At 42.9% G+C, this 20,683-nt stretch overlaps 1 protein-coding gene across 2 annotated transcripts in view; it reads right to left on the bottom strand.

Moving 5' to 3' along the window:
* Nucleotides 1-20,683, bottom strand: part of COL7A1 (collagen type VII alpha 1 chain) — a 294,429-nt gene that overhangs the window by 221,743 nt on the left and 52,003 nt on the right. For both annotated transcript variants that reach the window (XM_077451699.1, XM_077451698.1), the window contains exons 3-8: nt 16,052-16,232; nt 11,268-11,427; nt 8,847-8,940; nt 5,474-5,635; nt 1,904-2,061; nt 662-791 (exon numbers count right to left, since the gene is read on the bottom strand). In XM_077451699.1, coding sequence (XP_077307825.1) covers nt 662-791; nt 1,904-2,061; nt 5,474-5,635; nt 8,847-8,940; nt 11,268-11,427; nt 16,052-16,232 — 885 coding nt within the window. The remainder of the gene's footprint in view (nt 1-661; nt 792-1,903; nt 2,062-5,473; nt 5,636-8,846; nt 8,941-11,267; nt 11,428-16,051; nt 16,233-20,683) is intronic.

The raw sequence follows: 20,683 nt of genomic DNA, 5'->3' as shown, positions 1-20,683 counted from the left end.
CCACACACGGACACATAGAAAGTCCGGCGTTTGCTAGCGCGATGACGTACAGCACGTACGACGGGAGTAGAAAAAGGAAGTTCAATAGCCAGTAGCCAATAGCTTCCTTTTCGTACTTGCTTCTGAGCATGCGTCATTCTTAGTCCGCCGGACTAGCATACTCACGAACGTATTGTCCGCTGAAACCCAAGTCTGGCGGAAAGATTGGACTGCAAAAATACTTTCTAAGTCCGCCGGACCTTACGCTGAGAAAGTCCGCTGAAGCCCACACACGATCGAATTGTCCGGTGAAATGCGTTTCGGCGGACTTAGTACGCCGGACAATTTGATCGTGTGTACGTGGCATTAGTAGTCTCTAGAGCTGGCCATACATGGGCAGATGGCCCACCAAGGGCCAGTGGCCCACATAGGGTGTTGGCCAAGTTTCACAAATATAGGCTAGGTTGCTGACTGCCCAGAATTAATACACTAACGAAATTCACCACCACCGCCACCGCAAGTGACACCTACACTCCAACAGGCAACCTGAGAATCGAAGACTGGCCAATGAATTTGCAGGATTATATCTGCTTCTCAAACAGGAAGTGTTGACACATTCTCTTTACCCTCATTTCAGGATACTACATGCAAATCTCTTTTTTACAAAGTTAAGCAGCCTTACATGTTCTCCCTCTGCCTGAGACAGCTTGGCCAATACTTTCAGCGTATAGTGCAGTGACGGTAACGGAATACTCTGTTGCAGCTCTGAGGCCTTGCAGGACGGTATTTGTCTGTGCTGCTGTTAGGCTGACCTGTGGACAGAAATCACAAACACTTAATTGTCTTATATGATATCAAATTATTATTATTATTATATGGGCACTGGTGTGATATAATAGGGTCATCATAGTAGGGTCTGCATTTCAGATTCTAGCCATACACAAAACATGTTCTTACAATTTCAACCACTTTCAACCAGCTTTCATTTGCAAAAGGACTAAAAAGATCAAATCAACCAACTATAAAAATTGCTCTCATCGTTTCACATTTTGGATACAAAAAGAGAATGGCTGGTCATGTGATCTCCAAACGGGCTTCAGGGAGGTAAGGTTGATTTTTTTCTTTTTGACCATTTTTGCGTTCATCGATGTACGAGTTAAATATTACGGTTTAGTAAACTGGTACTTAGGGACTCGGTCTGTTGTAGAATAAAGAATGGACATCCAATCATGCCTGTTTGGTTGCCAACATCCCTGGTATACTGAATGGAAAAAAGCACTAGAAAGAATGGGACTTTAGCGGCAACAGGGTAATATTAAAATACAATGCACATATGCTGTATCCTGTTTGATCTTCTGTTTAAATAAAGGAACATTTTTTGACTCTTAAAAAAAAAAAATACAATATAGTTTATTACAAAAAATAATATATACATAAATAACAATATTCAAACCAATAAAACATTCATGGTGATGATAATGATCCCCATGGGTATCCAGAAGGCCCTACGCCTTTTGGGCTGTCGGCTCCCATGCGCATGCATGGGAGTGACATCATCGCGGTTCCGGCGAATCACAGCGCCGGAGCAGCGAGACCCGGAAGTCACTCCGGGATACATGGCAGCGGTGAAGATAAAGGAAGAGGACCGCTTCGGGGGCTTCGTTCTCAGGTAAGTTATTCATAAGTTATTCATAATGAGCTAGTATGCTATGCATACTAGCTCATTATGCCTTTGCCTTGCAGGTTGCATTTTTATTTTATTTTTTTAAAGTGCCTTTACTTGCTCTTAAGCTTTGGCCCTACTTCTCCTTTAACACATGATGTCTAATTGTGTGATAAAGCACAAGCATACATGGAAGAGGACCCATGAAATGATTATTGCTCGGAGCCCATAATAGTTTGCCCAGGCAGAAAGCACACATACCTCTCTCAGCTCCAGTGGGATCTGCTGCCCTTGTCCCGACAGAGGACCATAGACAATTTTGTAACCGGTGACAGGTCCAGTGGCCGCTGTCCATTGTATCCTCAGGGAGTCTGTTGTCTCGTCAGAGAAAACCAGGTTGGAAGGTCCTGTGTAAGCGGCTGAGAGTGAAAGGGATAGACTTAGATTGATGGGTCTGTGATCTCACTCGCGTCACATTGAACTGCTTTCTAATTTTGTAAACATATTTTTTTATTCTTTTTTTGTATAAACTGTTTATCAGTATTTTACTTCATCACAGATACATTATAAAACATAACAAGCATGAAAAACAAAAAAAAAAACATATTTCCAAAATTCATACAACACAAAAAAAAAAAATAAAAAAAAAAAGGACCCCCCCAACAACTCCACTTCCCCCCCCCCCCCACCTCTTTCCCTATATAGTTTAGCTGGTGTCCTATAAGCTCTATATATTGTGTATAATTGGGTTAAGCTGTGAAGATATTGATACCGTTTGTATGGATTCCAATATACCCTGCCATGTTTCATCTGTAATTTTTCCAAGATCTTTTTCCCATCCTTTTCTGGCTAAGCAGCTATTTGTTTCTCTTGTCTGCTCCCTTGTGCCGCCTATACAAGACCGGACTTTTCGACAGCAAAGTTCCCACGGAACGAATCCCTCAGACAATTTGATCGTGTGTGGGCTTCATCAGACCTTTTCTTTCAAAAAAATCTGACGGACTTTAGAAATAGAACATGTTTCAAATATTTCCGCCGGAACCAGTTCCTATCGAGAAAACCGCTCGTCTGTATGCAGGTCTGACTGACCAACAACAACACAAGGGCAGCTATTGGCTCATGGCTATTGAACTTCCTTTTTCTAGTCCCGTTGTACGTCATCACCTTAAACGATTGGACTTTGGTGTGATCGCGTGTAGGCAAGTCCGTTACATCGGAACTCCGTCAAAGTCCGTCAGAGTTCATTCTGATGGAAAGTCCAGTCGTACGTTGTACGCGGCATTAGGGGACCATAAAGAGTGGATATCAAGCCCTTCTTAACCCGTTTCTTTTCTAGGGTATCCATAAGCGGCATATTTTGTATCTTTCTTTTAATCTTTTTTATCTTTAAACTGACTCTATCGCGCATGGCGCAATTGTAGGTATTGAAAAAAGGTATGAGAAGGCAGTATATATATATTTTCTGTAAATCTTGAAATGTTTTTAATACGTTATCGATATAAAGCTATGCAATATATTTTATCCCCTTTTCTCTCCATACTCCAAATCCTTTTAATTTGTCTAGTTCCTTATAATTTTTATTACCCCACAAGGGGGAGTATACTGATATGTAATTATATTGCATAATATGTTTCATTTCCTGCCAGACCTTATGTATAAGTCCTAAAGGTGGGCATTGCCCATCAACCAGGCTACCTGATTCTATTTGAGCTATCAGATGGTATTGTGAAAATCTATTCAGAATTATTGATTGAATAGGGTCTGTCCAATCTATTACTTTCCATCCTGCAACCTGTTGTTGTTGTGCTGCTAAAAAATAAATTTTAGCATTTGGAACAGCAAGGCCACCCTTATCTTTGGGAAGTTGTAGTGTATTAAGTTTAATTCTAGCGTTTTGCCCCTTCCATAGCAAGATTCGAAAAACAGGGAGTCTATTTTTTAAACCATTTTAGTGGTATCCAGATCGGTGAATTGTGTAAGACACATGCCACGTACACACGCTCAGAATTTCCGACAACAAATGTTCGATGGGAGCTCGTCAGAAATTCCGACCGTGTGTAGGCTCCATCGGACATTTGTTGTCGTAATTTCCGACAACAAAAATTTGAGAGCTGGATCTCAAATTTTCCGCCAACAAAATCCGTTGTCGGAAATTCCGAGCGTGTGTAGACAATTCCGACTCACAAAATTACACGCAAGCTCGGAATCAAGCAGAAGAGCCGCACTGGCTATTGAACTTCATTTGTCACGTGTTGTACATCATTGCGTTCTTGACGTTCGGAATTTCAAACAACATTTGTGCGACCGTGTGTATGCAAGACAAGTTTGAGCCAACATCCGTCAGAAAAAAATCCAGGATTTTTTTGTCGGAATGTCCGAGCGTGTGTACACGGCATTAGAGTAACTGTGGGGCCCACACCATTTTTATTAAATTTGCTCGCCCTACAAACGACAACGTTAGCTTGGACCATACTTTACTCTTCATCTTAAACTTAACTTTAATATGGGGGGGGGGGGGGGGCTAAGTTATAATTAATCTATTCCTTTAAATTTTGATGAGACCCTTATCCCTAAATATTTAAAGGATGTAACAACCTGTGTTATGCTCTATTTGTGGAAAAGCCATTGTTAACTCATCAACGGGGAGTAGTACAGATTTTTCCCAATTTATAACAAACCCTGAGAATCTACCAAAATTAACTTTATCACATATGTTAGGGATTGATCTTTGTCTCCCAAAAACAATAACGCACCATCTATCCCTATCCCAAACCCACCTAACTGTCCCCGAGCCACCCCCATCAAATCATTCTCTGCATTCACCTTTTGTACCACCACCCCCTCCCTTTAGAATGTAAGCTCTATGAGACGGGCCCTCCTGTACCTTTTGTATTGTACTGTAATTGTATTGTCCCCCTCCCTATACATTGTAAAGCGCTGCATAAACTGTTGGCGCTGTATAAATTGTGTATAATAATATAATAATCTGCATATAGTGAAATTTTAACAACTCTGCCTTCTCTCTCATAGCCCCTAAGTGCCGGTTCACACAGGGGCGACACGACTTGCAGCGCGACTCACAGACGCGACCTGCACACAACTTCAGCAGCGACTTGCAAAATGACTTCTGTATAGAAGCCAATGCAAGTCGCCTGAAGTCACCCCAGAAATAGTACAGGAACCTTTTTCTAAGTCGGAGCGACTTGAGTCGCTCCTATTAGAACGGTTCCATAGTACAGAATGGAGCGCGACTTGTAAGGCGGCTAAGTCGCCTGACAAGTCGCAGTAGTGTGAACGGGCACTAATAGCTATTGTCTGCCTAATTGCTATTGCCAATGGTTCTATAGCCAATTTGAATAATAACAATGACAGTGGGCACCCCTGCCTGGTACCTCTAGTAAAAAAAAAAAATGCTTTGAAACATTTTTAAATGGGTTTTAAAAGGGGTTTTCCACTTGTGTTCATAAAACATGAAATATTTCCTTCCCCAAGGAGACAGCAGAAAGTGACACAAACTTTTAGCAAAATGAGGGGAATTGCCTAAAATAGTTCTCATCAGAACAAGTGTCCCTATTGGAAGAATTCCCTTTCCCTTCTGTTCCAGTGCCTACTATAAATTTGTGAATTTACCATCAAATTTCTGTCCTAATGACACATTAAGCAGGGATTTGTTTTTTTTTGTGGAAAACCACTTTTATCTGGAAAGGAACAAAGCCAGAATAAACCATGCAGTTATTGAGGAGCTACGACTACCAACACGCCCATGGGTCACTGGAGGATATGCTGTGGAAGCCATTGACAGTTGGCAGCTCGAACAGGGAAGAGACTTACCATCTGCAGGCAGGTAGGTTCCACCAGTGGTCACACAGACTTTCCGTGACACCAGAGGCAGCAGAGTGGTGAGGATCTTGAAGTCATTGACATAGAAGAAAAAGTCATCAGATGGAGTAGAAGCCACCCTCGTCAGTTCCCGACTGTCGGCGTTCTTGATTCCTGGGTAATAGAACAAAACATAAATTTTTCTAGAATATAAAGTACATCATAAGCCTAGAACTTTCTTTTTGGATCTGGATACCATAGAGAATAGTTAAAACTGAGGTCTCCTTTTTTTATCCATGTTCTTGTCTTGTAGACACAACAGTGAGTGACAGGAAATGTGTCTGCATCCCACTGGGAATACTTCCCTTTACTTCCTGTTGTGCAGATGCAACAGCAAATGAAAATATCTCCACGGTCGGACATTCCGACAACCAAATTCGTTGGATTTTGTCCGACGGATTTTGTCCGAAACTGTTGCATACACACGGTCGGACAAAGTTGTCGGAAAATCCGATCGTTCAGAACATGATGACGTTATTTCGTTACGATGGGACTACGTTCACGCTAGTAGCCAATAGCTTTGATGTAGGAATTTGATCTGAGCATGCGTGGCACTTTGTCCGATCGGAATTCTCTACACATGAACGGAGTATGTCCGATCGGAGCATTTTGTCTGAAACTTTTACCAACAAGTTGGAAAACTTGGTCCGTCGGATACTCCGATGGAAACAGTCCGATGGAGACCACACACAATATCCGACAAAAAGGTCTGATCGGACACATTCCGTCGGAATCTCCGACCGTGCGTACAAGGGCTTAGACAGCTGTCACCCTAACAATGTCTATACTGGAAGATTTTTTTCTCTAATTGTGTTTCTGATTTTCCATCACTTTAACTACCAATGACAGTGGTCACCAGGAGAAATATTGAGGGTGGATCTCTGTAAGAGGAGCACAGACAACAATAAAACCTAACAGATGTTATAACCCCTCACCTGTCAGGGTTTGGACCGATTTGGTGGCAATTTGGTGTTTGATGGTGGCTCTTCTTGCTGTGCTTCCTGAGATGTTGGACAGAAATCTTGCCTTGCCTCTTGTTTCTGGTGAAACTTGAACTCTTTGTTCCTCCTTTGAATCTCCTGATTTAAAGTGGTGGTTCACACAAAAATGTAACCTCTGCTTTTTGGAACCCTCCGGTGTCACATTTGACACCTTTCAGGGGGGAGGGGGGTGTAGATACCTGTCTAAGACAGGTATTTGCACCCACTTCCGGGCATAGACTCTCTTCCTGTCCTGGCGCTCTGTCTGCTGGGTCACAGACGGGTTCCAGAGACAGCGTGGACCATTCCCATTGCCCTGCACGGCTCACGCATGCGTAGTAGGGAACCAGGAAGTGAAGCTGCAAAGCTTCACTTCCTGATTCCCACACCAAGAATAATGCTGGCAGCAGCCGAGAGCCGAGCGATTGCTCGGCCTTGGCTGCCGACATCGCTGGACTCCAGGAAAGGTAAGTGTCCATTTATTAAAAGTCAGCAGCTGCAGTATTTGTAGCTGCTGACTTTTAAAAAAAAATTCACGGACTCCCTCTTTAAGCCATGTCTCTGCACCTGTTTGCCAGATTATTGTGCTCTACGTAGCAGATATCTTGCTCCTTTGCATACCTGCATCTGTCCCTATTTCCACTACCATTAGATATTGACCTCTGGCTTGTTTACTGACTATGTTTCTTTTGATCCCTACCTGCTATATCTGCTACTGGCCCCTGGCTTGCTCACCTCCAGGTGGGGCAATCCTAAGGACCACAACCTGGTCCTAACATGCAGCAAAACTCATCTAGACCATCAGGAAAATGCCAGTTAGTGCTTAGACCCCACACCTTGGGTGAGCATGCATCAACCTCCAGGGTGACCTGCTTGTGTACTTGTCCTGCTGGTCGATGGGAGCTTCTCTACTACTATAGCTGCTGGTCTCTGAGCCTAACCCATGGCATCACCATTCAATCCAACACTAAACAAAAATGTATTATCTTTAGATATAATTTGGGTTTAGATTCTAAAATATGTTTGAAAGCCCACTCTTTCTAATGTCTGTTAGGTATTTATTGCTGTCTGTGTCCTCACTGGAGATATTTACCCTCTGTTTGTCATGGTGACCAAGTCCAAGTAAGTTTGGAGTCATTTTCCCTAATTTCCTGTTGCATATATGGGACATAAATTAAAGGGAAATCTCCCCAATGGGACACAGACAGCTAAAAAAAAAAATCTAGTATAGAAATCTTAATTGAGCACCAGACCAAAGAGCTAGAAGTCCAAAAATGTTTTATTCTGTGTTGGTTTTTAACAAGGAAATATAAAACAGCCAACACATTTCATCAGTTTATAAATGTTCTTCTTCAGGGCTTATATATGTAGTTAGGAGGAATCCAAATGGCAAACTCAACATAATTAAATATTTGACGTATGAACAGAGAAAATCATTGGCATTCTCATTAGACCTGGCTTACAAACTTGGATACCCTGGTTATAGGGGTTGTAAAGGTGTTTTTATTTTATTTTTTTAATAACAAACATGTTATACTTACCTCCTCAGTGCAAGGGTTTTGCACAGAGCGGCCCTGATCCTCCTCTTCTGGGGTCCACCAGCTGTGATCCTGACTCCTCCCCGCATTGAGTGCCCCCTCGGAAACCCGTTCGTGCGTACTCCTGAGTTCTGCTGCTGCGTCCATTGACACAGACAGCAGGACTAGACCCCGTCCCCCTGTGCCCCCTTCTAATGAATAGAATGGTAATTATCGCACCCATGTTCCAGTGAGGACTACAAGTCCATCTGCCGTAGTGGAAGATGGGACTTGTAGTTTATTCAGATCTCTGTGAATGAATGACATAGGTGTAATATGTAACATCGTGCAAAAGGTGGAAATAAGCTTAAATTACAGATATATGGTTTTTATTTGATACTTTTATGTGCACTCAAGTGCAGAGAGACAACGTGTGAGTTCAGGACAGAAAGTCAGTTTTGACCCTAAAGCTGGCCATAGATGGTTCAAACCTTGGACGGTTCAGCAGGGACCGGTTGAAATTCAAACCATGTATGGGCAGGCTAAATGTACCCAAATTGACTGATCGATCAACTTGGGTAAAACCAGCCTGTCGGATTTTACGCGCAATTTATTGCTAGTGGCTATTATAGCCGCTAGCAGTAATCACTGTGTTCTACCAAGGGGGATAGCTCCCCCCACCCTCCTCCATCAGAACACAATGACTCCACGGGAGGGATTCCCCCAGCAACACTGAGTCTGTTTGCAGAAAAGAAAATCACTCCATCTATGGCCAGTTTAAGACTTCTCAGCTCTTTAGAATCAACTAAGACCAGATAAAGGACTCACCAACAGCAAATATTTTGATATCTTGGTTCTTTAGTCTTTGAGAAGGCACATCTACATCATCCTGAGACTTTCCATCCGTGATCAAAACTGCAATCTAGAAAGCCAAAAATATAATTTCAAAGATTATTTAACAGAGATGAAAATTCTACAGCACTCAAAAAACAACGCCAGAGAAGAGACACTATTGTGGGAAGAAGATCAAGTGACATGGAGCCCAAGACCACCATATAAAGTGGAACTTCACCCTCAACATCTTGTTGCTTCGTAGGGTGTATCCCTGTTGAGAAGAATTCCTTAATTTCCTTCTTTTTTTTTTTTTATATATATTTTTATTTTATATTATTTTTATATTTATTTTTTAAATCAGATATCTTTTTATTATTGATTTTTGCTTTACAGTTACAAACATTACAAAACATACACACAGCCCATGTACATATTATCTGTCATAATAAACGAGCAGGAGATAATCTTTTTATATCAATATAAACACATACAAACCATATTTGGGTGGCACAGTGGTGTAGTGGGTAGCACTCTCACCTAGCAGTAAAAGGGGTCACTGGTTCAAATTCCAAGCACAACACTACCTGCTTGGAGTTTGCATGTTCTCCCTGTGCATTGCATGGGTTTCCTCTGGTTTCTGACCACAATCCAGAGACATGCAGATAGGTTAATTGGTTTCTGTCCAAAATTGGCACTAGTATATGATTGTGGGCTCCTTGAGGGTAGGGACCAATGCGAGTGTGCAATATAGGGATAGGGACAATCACTCAGGATGGACTGTTGTCTTTATTCAACCTTACTAACTATGAAACTATATCTTACAAATATACTTTAAAAATAAAAAAATTCCTTTCTTAGTGATGAGGTTCACCTACACAGCAAATGAGAGGGAAATTCTACAATGTGAAGTCAAAGAGAAATACACATCAGACTGGAAAAAAAATCAAAGGGTAAGTTCACTTTTTACATTGCCCATGCAGACAAGAGGCCTTCAGTAGTTTACTATACACTGTGCCATTTTGTAAAAATATTGTTTAATGCAAATACCATACCTGTAGGCCCTTTGTGTCCCTTGTGATGCCTTGCCCTTACATTCCTACTTCCTGGCTTTTTTTCAGGACATGGGCCATAACAAAATGGCCACCGAGCCTTCTACTTTGAGGACAACTAAAGTGGCTTGGTGGCCATTTAGTTGCAGCCCACAATATGAGATGGAAAGGGGCTACAGCAGTGTGAGAATCTTGGTGGGAATGTGCAGCTTTTCCTGGTGGGAATGTGCAGCTTCTGAATCAGGAAGAGCGCTCACTCCTGTGATGGTGGTGTTGAGGGCGCAAGGACTGTCATGTCCTGGAAATAAGCCTGGACATAGGAATTTAAAACATCAAAGTATTCTGACCAGACTCCATGGGAGCCAGAAAAGGTCTACAGCTATGGTGTTTGCATTAAACAATACTCTTTCCAAATTTATGTAAAAGGTGAACTTAGCCCTTAAAATGTCTGCCAAGTTCTATTCTTAGCAGACTGGGCCATTCCCCATAAATCCCACAGAATCCTATGGTGTCTGGAACTCAGGTGCTGGCACTGGATGGAGTTTGTCAACACTCATAGTTTCATAGTTTGTAAGGTTGAATAAATACACCAGTCTATCCAGAGCGAGTGTCTACAATTGTCCCTATCACTGTACATTGTACACTCACATCAGTCCCTACCCTCAAGGAGCCCACAATCCAAGGTCCCCATTCATATATTAGGGCCAATTTTGGACAGAAGCCAGTTAACCTACCAGCATGTCTTTGGATTGTGGGAGGAAACCCACGCAGGCACAGGGAGAACATGCAAACTCCAGGCAGGTAGTGTTGTGGTTGGGATTTGAACCAGCGACCCTTCTTACTGCTAGGCAAGAGTGCTGCTCCTTACATGTATTTCCCAGCAAAAGAAACCAATTACACACCGATGACCTTAGCATTTTAATAAAGCTTTATTGTTCCAGACAACATGCACAAAGAGGCTACACATGAAAAACTCCTTGACTGATGCATTTCGCAGAAAAGCATCAGAAAGAAAGAATTCCATACAAGGCTTCTTTGTGCATTTTATTAATACTTACTTAAAATGGTCAGCAAGACAGGAAGTAAGGGAGATTTTGCCCCATGGGGACACAGATAGAAAAAAAACCTGAAAAAGCTTCTTACCCGTCAACTTTTTGGGTTTTGGCATTCTCAACACCCCACCTTCCCCATACACACAGTCAATAAAGGTGACTTATATTGCTAGCAGTTACCCATTCCAAGTAAACCAACAAGTAAAAGATTTGCCGTTTCTGTGGCCAACAAATCTCTTCCTGTTCCAGTTAGTATGATTTTTTTTTGGGGGGGGGGGGGGTCTTTTCATTCTGGTGTGTCTTAATATTGGTACCTTAGGAATATTGGCCCGAATAGTGCCAAGACCAAAGAAGTTATCTGCAGCGTATCTCAAGCCTGCTCCAGTCCGCGTGTTTCCACCCTTGTAGCCCAGGTTTCTGATGGCCTGGATCACCTCAGTTCCATTTCGGTATCGGGAAAATTCAAACTCTGTTCTAGAGAAAGAAAAGAAATCCAATTTATCATGAAATAGCTAAAGTAAAGTGGACCTGTCATATCTGTACTGCTGAGTTGGCCATTCCATTTACAAGGTAATCCATATCTAAAGCCTCATGTTGACATTATCACAGACACCCAGAATGTGAGGTGTCTGTATTTCCTCATAGTCCTTGGATATAGAGATCAATTCTAGAGACGTATAAAACATGAGGGAACAGGACAAGCACTAAACTCTATTTCCATAAGTGGTTATTCTACATCAGCGTTTTACCAAATCAGTTTTACCAAATTAACCAAAAAGATCAAAACAATGGTGTTGTACTTTAAATGGTAAGCCCACCTAAAATTGGTATTTCAATTTTAGGTGAATGAAAAAAAATGCTTCAATTTACTTGTCAGCTTCTTTTTTCTCTCTCAGGGATTCTGACAATGATAACGTTTTCATCTATCCATTACCTTTCCAAGACCTGTAGGAATTCTACACAAGCGCTTAAAATTAGCCAATGGGGGATCTAACCTGCCACTGCCATAATATCTACAACTGAAATATCAGTTTTTGGCGTTACTGTGTACAGGTACAGTAATACTATACAATAAAACATGGCTTTTTGCACCTCTTCTTGTTAAGGATTCCTCTATCAGAGCCGGTTCACACAGGGGCGACACGACTTCCAGGATGACTTTGTGAGGCAACTTGGAGACGACTTGAACATGACTTAGACACGACCTGGGGCGACTTACAACACGACTTTAAGTCGCCCCAAGCCAGGCGACTTTTGCCGTGGCCAATCAGAGAATGAGCTCTGAAGGGGGAACTCCATGCCAAATTTATGAAAAAAATTTTGCGTGGGTTCCCCCTCCGAGAGCATACCAGGCCCTTAGGTCTGGTATGGATTCTAAGGGGAACCCCCTATGCAGAAAAAACGGCGTGGGGGTCCCCCCCAGATCCATACCAGACCCTGATCCGAGCACGCTACCCGGCTGGCCAGGAAAGGGGGTGGAGACGAGCGAGCGCCCCCCCCCCCCCCCTGAGCCGTACCAGGCCACGTGCCCTCAACATGGGGGGGTGCCTTGGGGAAGGGGGGGCCGCGCGGCCCCCCCACCCCAAAGCACCTTGTCCCCATGTTGATGAGGACAAGGGCCTCTTCCCGACAACCCTGGCCGTTGGTTGTCGGGGTCTGCGGGCGGGGGGCTTATCGGAATCTGGGAGCCCCCTTTAATAAGGGGGCCCCCGGATACCGGCCCCCCACCCTATGTGAATGAGTATGGGGTACAATGTACCCCTACCCATTCACCGGCTCTCAGTCATCAAATCTTCAATGATTAGGAAGCGGCTCTGTGATGAGGAAGCAAAACCCTGCCTATCATAGGTGTGCGCAGCTTATTGCATTAGGGTGTGCATCCCAAACCTCAAACACACATGCCTTTCTATGCAGACAGCTGCATGGGGCAGTGAATGAATGGGAAGTGCTGTGTGCTGAGTGGCTTCCAGTTCTTTCAGAACTGAAGCATAGCAAACACTGTTCAGTTTGCTTTAATTATGCATGAACACAGTGTGCGTGTTCATTGTGTTAATTTAGAGAAGGAACGGTATTGTAAAAAAAAAAATTTACTAGCCCCTTCCTCTGCTCTCTAACACAGGAGGAAGCCTGGGCAGTAGGGGGAAATGGCACCACACATAGTGATTAGGGTGTGCCCAGGCACACCTGGCACACACCCTGTGCACGCCTATACTGCCAAAACCAAGATGTCCCCCTCAACACAGTGCAGAACAAAACATGGGGGAGTCAATAATAGGAAAAGATCAGCTGTGGGGAACCTATAGGCAACACTAGGGACTTTTTTCATTTAACACAGCTTCGGCTGTACCAAACTTAGCAGGAGGTAGAGTATATATATATATATATATATATATATATATATATATATATATATATATAGATCTAGATCTCCCCTGTACACGCTCCCTGCTCGCAGTGCGCGCTGTGATCACCGAGTCACAGAGACTTGGGTGATCACCGATCCGAGTAAGGGGGCGGTCCTGACCCCTTACCATGTGATCAGCTGTCAGCCAATGACAGCTGATCACATGATGTAAACAAAAACTCTTTAATCGCTTTTTTTTTTTTTTCATCACACTGAGAAAGGAGAAAAAAAAGCTGATCACTGGCTCATCTGCGTGAGGAGAAAAAAAAGCTGATCACCGGCTTATCTGCAAGGGACATCAGTCCCGAAGAGGAAGAGGCAATTATGCCTCATCTGTGCATACTAGTACCCCCTGCCAGTGCCACCTGCCAGTGCCCACCAGTGCCACCTATCAATGCCCATGAGTACCACCTATCAATGTCCACAAGTGCCACCTATCAATGCCCACCAGTGGTGCCAATCAGTGCCACCTAGCAGTGCTGCCTATCAGTGTAACCGATCAGCACCCATCATTGCCACCCATCAGTGCCCATCACTGCCACCCATGAATGCCCATCACTGCCACCTATCGGTGCATCTCAGTGCGCCTCATCAGGGTACATCAATGAAAGAGAAAAATTACCTGTTTTAAAATTTTATAACAAAAAATAAAAACCGCAGAAGTGATCAAATCCCACCAAAAGAAAGCTCTATTTGCGGGAAAAATTGTAAAAATTTCATTTGGTTACAGTGTTGTATGACCGCGCAATTGTCATTCAAAGTGTGACAGCGCTGAAAGCTGAAAATTGGTCTGGACAGGAGCGGGGTTTAAGTGCCCATTAAGCAAGTGGTTAAACAGTCACAGTGCTGGTGGAAAAAGTCAGTGAAGCCATAGACTAATAACTTCAATGAAAACTAATGAGAGTTAGTAGTTTGCACACCTGGAGTCCAAGTAATGAAATTAGTTTTTTGAAGGTGTAGTTTATAGCTACTTTGATAAAAACAAAACAAAAAAAAAACACTCAAACTATTTAAGATTGCTGTTCATAAGAAGCATCAGAAATCCAAAGTGTTTAGGCATCCATCAGTGAAGAGTTAGCCCTTGTACACAGGGTCGGAGAATCCGTCGGAATGTGTCCTATCGGACCGCGTTGTCGGATAATCCGACTGTGTGTGGTATGCATCGGACTGATTCCGTCGGAATATCCGTCGGACCCAATTTTCCAACTTGTTGGAAATATTTTCCGACCAACTGGTTCGATCGGACATACTCCGATCATGTGTAGAGAATTTCGATCGGACCAAGTGCCACGCATGCTCAGATCAAATTCCTTCATCAAAGCTATTGGCTACTAGCCTGAACGTAGTCCCATCGTAACGAAATTACGTCATCACGTTCTGAATGATCGGATTTTTCGACAACTTAGTCCGACCGTGCGTATGCAACAGTTTCGGACAAGATCCGACGGACAAAATCCGTCAGACAAAATCCGACAGATTTGGTTGGCAGAATGTCCGACCGTGTGTACAGGGGCTTAGACAAATTCTCTATAAATATAGACAGTACTGTGGCCAGTCTTCCTAGAAGTAGGTGCCCAGCCAAGATGACTCACAAGAAACAATGTAGAATTCTGAATGAGGTCAAGAAGTAACTAACAGATAAAGGTTTTAAGACATCACCGGAACTGGCAGACATCCCTTGTTCATATCATACATAAGTCGGTGAATAGGCAGGGTGTCCATGGCAGAACATCATGGAGGAAGCTGCTGCTCTCCCAAAAAAATTGCAGCACGCTTGAATTTTTGCTAAAGAACACCTTGACAAGCCACATTTCTACTGGGAAAATGTTTTGTGCATGAATAAAACAAAAGTTCAATTGTTGAGTAAGATCACTCGGCACTATGTATGGTGCAAAAAAGGAATAGCTTACCAACATCAAAACGTCATCCCAACGGTGAAATAAAATGGAGGGAACATCATGATTTGGGTTTGCCCCTTACTGCCCCAGGACCTGCACCACTTGCCATTATTGAGAGGTAAATTAAATCCCAAATTCACCAAAATATTCTAACAGGATAATGTCAGGGTGGCTGTTCTCCAGCTGAAGCTTAGTAGGAGTTGGGTGATGCAGCAGAAAAATGACCCATCAAAGTAAATCCACCACAGACTGGCTTTAGAAAAAGAAAGTGGGTCTTTTTGAGTGGCCCAGTCAGAGCCCAGGCCTCAATCCCATAGAGATGCTGTGGAATGACCCCAAGAGAGCCGTTCACACCAGAGATACTACAAATGTGTCTGAGCTGAAGTATGTAAAGAGAAATGGTCAAAAATTCAAGTGCTCGCTTGAAGTCATTGCTGCCAAAGGAGGTTCAACCAGCTATTAACTCCGTGGGTTCACTTGTTTTGTCCTCCATCACTATGAATGTTTAATGGGTGTTCTCAATAAAGTTTAGCAGAGATAATAAATGGTCAGAATGTGCAGGTCTATCTATAAAATCTTATTTTGAGATCTACAAAAAATCTGTCTGTCTGAGACTGAGCCAGAGCTGACTTGGGTGGCCTGGTCTTTGCAGGTATGGCTGGCATAACCACTTTACTGCTGCAATGAACAACATTAGACCTAGGAGGTACAATGGAACACACAAGCCACTGGTTGGGGACCAGTGCACTGCTGAAAATCTCAATGACTGCTGACAATTTTAAATTGGAAGACTCACCTTGGGTCATCACTGTATTGCACCACACCGAAGCGTACTTTGTCCTGGCCAACCACATTTGCAAAAGGAATCACCAACCCTTCCATAAATGTCTTGATCATTCGGAAATTCGCCCTTCCAATACTAGAAGACCCATCAATGACAAACACTATATCAGAGTCGTATATATTCTCGCATCTTGCTGCAAAAGAAGAAGAAAGTGTCACAGTTAATTAATCTGTGAAGTAAAAAAAATGATCACGGTGAACTTTAAAAGATATACTCAACACAAAGTTTACACCATGCCAGCCTAACTTTTCCTCCTACTTTTTTCCTAGAAACTCTAGACTTCTATGAGACTTTTACCCAATGTAGACTATGGGATGCTACTGCAAATGTGTGGACCATGAGAAAAAGATTGAGGAAGGCAAGATTAATACTTGTAAATATTTAAATGGATACTACCACAATCTAGACTCTCCGCTTACACCAGAGGAACTGCAGACAGCGGTTAATGCCTTACATAATTGTAAGGCCCCAGGGGAGGATGGCCTCCCCATGGAAATGTATAAACAATATGCATAGGTGTTATTGCCACAACTACTAAAAGTCTTTAACACTGCAAGGGAGCAAAGTATTTTGCCCCCCCTCAATGTCTAAAGCCGGCCTTGTCCTTATTTTAAAACCTGGTAAGGACCTGGTAGATCCACGCTCTTGTCAACCTATCTCACTGCTGCAGTGCGATGTTAAACTTTTAGCAAAGATACTGGCACTTAGGCTAAGTAGGGTAATTACTTCCGTTGTCCATTCCGACCAAGCTGGGTTTATGCCAAATAGATCTACTGCTGTCAATATACGAAGGCTTTTTCTAAATATGCAGTCACTAGCTGACAATAAAGGCCCTAGAGCTCTGCTATCGTTAGAAGCTATGAAGGCCTTTGATAGCATTGAATGGGAGTATTTATGGGAGGTCCTAAAAAGGTTTGGATTTAGAGGGATATACTTCTCCTAGGTTCGCCTACTGTATTGCCATCCTCATGGAGCCATTCGAGAGTCGGGCAGAATGTCTCACACTTTTACACTGGAGAAGGGCACACGGCAGCGGTGCCCTTTGCCGCCCCTGCTGTTTGAACTAGCCATAGAACCATTGGCTATTCAGATTAGAGATAACCCGGCATCACTGGCTTCTGCTATGGTAACAGACAGGAAAAAGTTATGCTATATGTAGATGACACAATGATTTTTGCTTGGAGATACTGACACTTCTCTTACTCATTAAGATGATTGTTATGCCCCAACTGCTGTATTTCCTTCATACCTCCCTGGTGATGATTCCTTTAAAGACCTTTAGGATTGTCAATGCCATATTTTGGATGCTAACCTGGAAAAATCGTCCCCCCAGAATAAAACTGGAACATCTGCAACAACCCAAAGATGAGGCTGGGTTGGCGTTGCTGAATGCCTGGTTATACTACCTGGCTTCGCAACTGCAGCACCTCCTAATAGGGAGTAAAGAACAAGGGGCCACGGGGTATAGCTCTTCCGAGGCAGTGATGCTGCACACAGTGAAGGTTGGTTCCATTCCAGTGGCTCTGGAAGCCCAGGCTTTCGTTAAGCCACATAAAACCTTCCCAACATATAATTTAATTCCGAAGGTATGGAATAAAGCTCAATATCTTCAGGAGGTGGTAGGCGCTACAGAGTTTAGCCCCATCTGGTCTAATGACACCTGCCTCGAATTAGCCAAAATTCAACATGGTGCAATATGGAAGAAGTTTGGCGTTTTGTATCTAAGGCAAATTTTCCATAATGGAGATCTGTTCTCCTTTGAGGCTCTGCGGGAGGCGTATGGTCTACTGACTTCTATGCAATTCTACTACATGCAATTACGGCATGCCATAATGGTTCAGAGTATAACTTCTGACAGGTCTGTATCTCCAACACCCTTATTTAACTTAAAGAGACTATAACTTCTAAAGGCTTCATATCGCAATGAAATGCCATGCTACTCCAGATATTTCTGGAAAAACACAAAGTGGAAGAGTGATGTGGGTCAGCTTAGTAAGGACCAATGGGAGGAGGCTCTGCAAGCCATAACTACTTGTTCCTTGAATGTGTCTCAGAGACTAACGCAGTTATATATCCTTTTGAGAGTGTACCATACCCCTCATAGATTACACATTTTGGGACTATTATCTATTCCAGTGTGTACTAGGTGTAAACGAGACCACAGTGATTTGATTCACCTACTGTGGAGTTGCCCAAAGCTGTATCCATATTGGAGGGAGGTGCTGGGCACTCTGAACGGGATATTTCAAGTATAACTCCCTTTGGAAGCTAAATTCTGCTTGCTAAACTTATTAGATGAACTGGAATGGAAGAATCACACCAGAGAGTCTATTGTTTGGGCCTTAATTCTGGCTCGCAAACTAATACTATTGCATTGGAAGTCGGAGAGCCTTCTCACAGTTAGGGAACGGGTTACTGCGGTAGGTAATACTATTAGGATGGAAAATATTATTTATCAGCATAGGGGGAGTCCGGGCAAGTTTGGAATACTCTGAGACCCCTGGCTAGCTGTACATGTGGTTGGTTATTGTTAAATTGGGCTTTATATATGTCACCAATAAAAGTTTTTTTGATGGATAAAAAAAAAAAATTATTTAGATGGGTTGCAGATTCCAGAATTCAGTAGGTATTCACTAGGCTTGTGCAATTCGTTTTATAACGAAACGAAAATCGGCCGAATTTTGCATCTTTCGGACATTCGGATGCATCCGAATGTCCGAATAAAAAAATAACGAATTACAACGAATACGAAAGAAATATAACGAATGAATTTGAATGAATTCAACATGATTCGGTAATTCTTTAAAGATCTAATGAAACAAAAGGTCAGCTCAAAGTAAATCTTATAGTCCAATCAGCTAATTAATTTTGTGCCGGAGGATGGATTACTGGCAAAGTGCATTCCTGAGGACTGAGTTAGAAGGGTGTTGTATTGTATTTGAGCCGAGGAGAAGAGAAGTTCTCATTGTGTGTGTTAAAAGATTCAATAAACAAACGACTTTCCAAACTACGAATCATTATCACGAATGTCTATACATACATAAATAGCAAATTTCAACGAATACGAATGAATGAATTCGACACTCTACGAATAATAATGAATTATCCGAAAACGTAGTAACGTAACATACCAAATATAACAGAACGAAATGATGTATTTTACGAATGACAACGAACCGAAAACTAAACAAAATTTTCAGTTGTGCACAAGTCTAGTATTCACCTGCATGTGGGTTGTTAAGGTTGAGAACCACCACAATCCCATATGGCCATGCCGATGACAACACTGTTTCCTGGTTCAGGTTAGCAGCTTCCTAATATATTGTCCAAAGCTTTTAACCTCCTCTAATAGATTGGCAGTTTTTTTTTTTTCAGGGAGTACCTTTTTTTGAAATGTGCCCTCTCCCAATTCCTCAATCATCGCCCATGTAAGGATTATGATGGTTTAGCCCTCCCTCCCCATGCCTGCAGCCTTTGGTGTGCCATTAACAAATAATGGCACCGCAAGCACATTGCAGGTTTTCAGAATGCAAGCAAATAAACGTGCATTTCTGTGCGTGTTACCGGAACCTGCAGGTGTGAATGGGGCCTTACTATTATTAGTTACAGTACATATAAATATTAGTGTCGGTTCACATTAGAAAGGCTTCAAAGTCGCCCAACTTTGAAGACATGCCGCACAGCATGGCGGCATCACGGCCTTCTTTAATAGAAGACAATGCAAGTCGCCCCCAAGTCATGCAGGAAACTTTTTCTATGTCAGAGTGACTTGAGTCGCTCCAATTAGAACTGTTCCATTGCACTAAATGGGACGTGACTAGTCAGGGGACTAAGTCGCCTGACAGGTCACCCCAGTGTGGACTGAGCCTTACAGTTATTATTGACATAATTACCATATTATTTACCTATGAGTACAGTATTAGTGTCAATTCACACTAGAGCGTGCGTTTTTTCCCTGTTTTGAAAGCCCACCCAAATTACTACCCTTTCAGAACACAATGCACTAAGCAACACATGGCCATGGATAAGGGGGTACCACTAGTCCTTTATGGAGCCCATGCCAGCAGGATGCCCAGGCAGGGTGAATCGGATGTGGGCAGGTAAGGTGATTGGTGGAGAGGGGGGGTGGGTGACAATTACTGGAACCGATCCCCTGTATGGCTCTCTCTACAGCAGCTGAAATCCGGCAGGAGCAAGAGAAGCCAGCTTTCAGCAGCAGCAGAGAGAGCCATATAGGGAATTGGTTCCAGAAATTGTCCCCCTGCTGTACCAGTCGCCCTCCCTGTGCATCAAACATTTCTCCCTGCTGCCCAGGCCCCACTGTGTGCCCCCACCCTCCACCATGTTGTCACCTTTCCCCGTCTCCTTTCCACCGGAAGCTGAAGGACACAATAGTATCCTTCAGGATGGACAGTGGGGCAAGGGTCCAACAAATATGTCACAATTGCCAGCGCCTTCCAATCCTGAATGAACACAATGAGTGAGCGGTACTAATCACTCTGTGTTCATTCATAAATGAAGCTTATGCAGGCCATACATGGTCGAATTTCAAACTAATTTTCTTTTCAAAATCAGAAAATTCGT

The sequence above is a fragment of the Lithobates pipiens genome, unplaced genomic scaffold (genome assembly GCF_037356315.1).
Source record: "Lithobates pipiens isolate NorthernLeopardFrog02 unplaced genomic scaffold, aLitPip1_a1.2 Scaffold_23, whole genome shotgun sequence".
Taxonomy (NCBI): Eukaryota; Metazoa; Chordata; class Amphibia; order Anura; family Ranidae; genus Lithobates; species Lithobates pipiens.
This window is presented reverse-complemented; position numbering and strand designations above follow the sequence as displayed.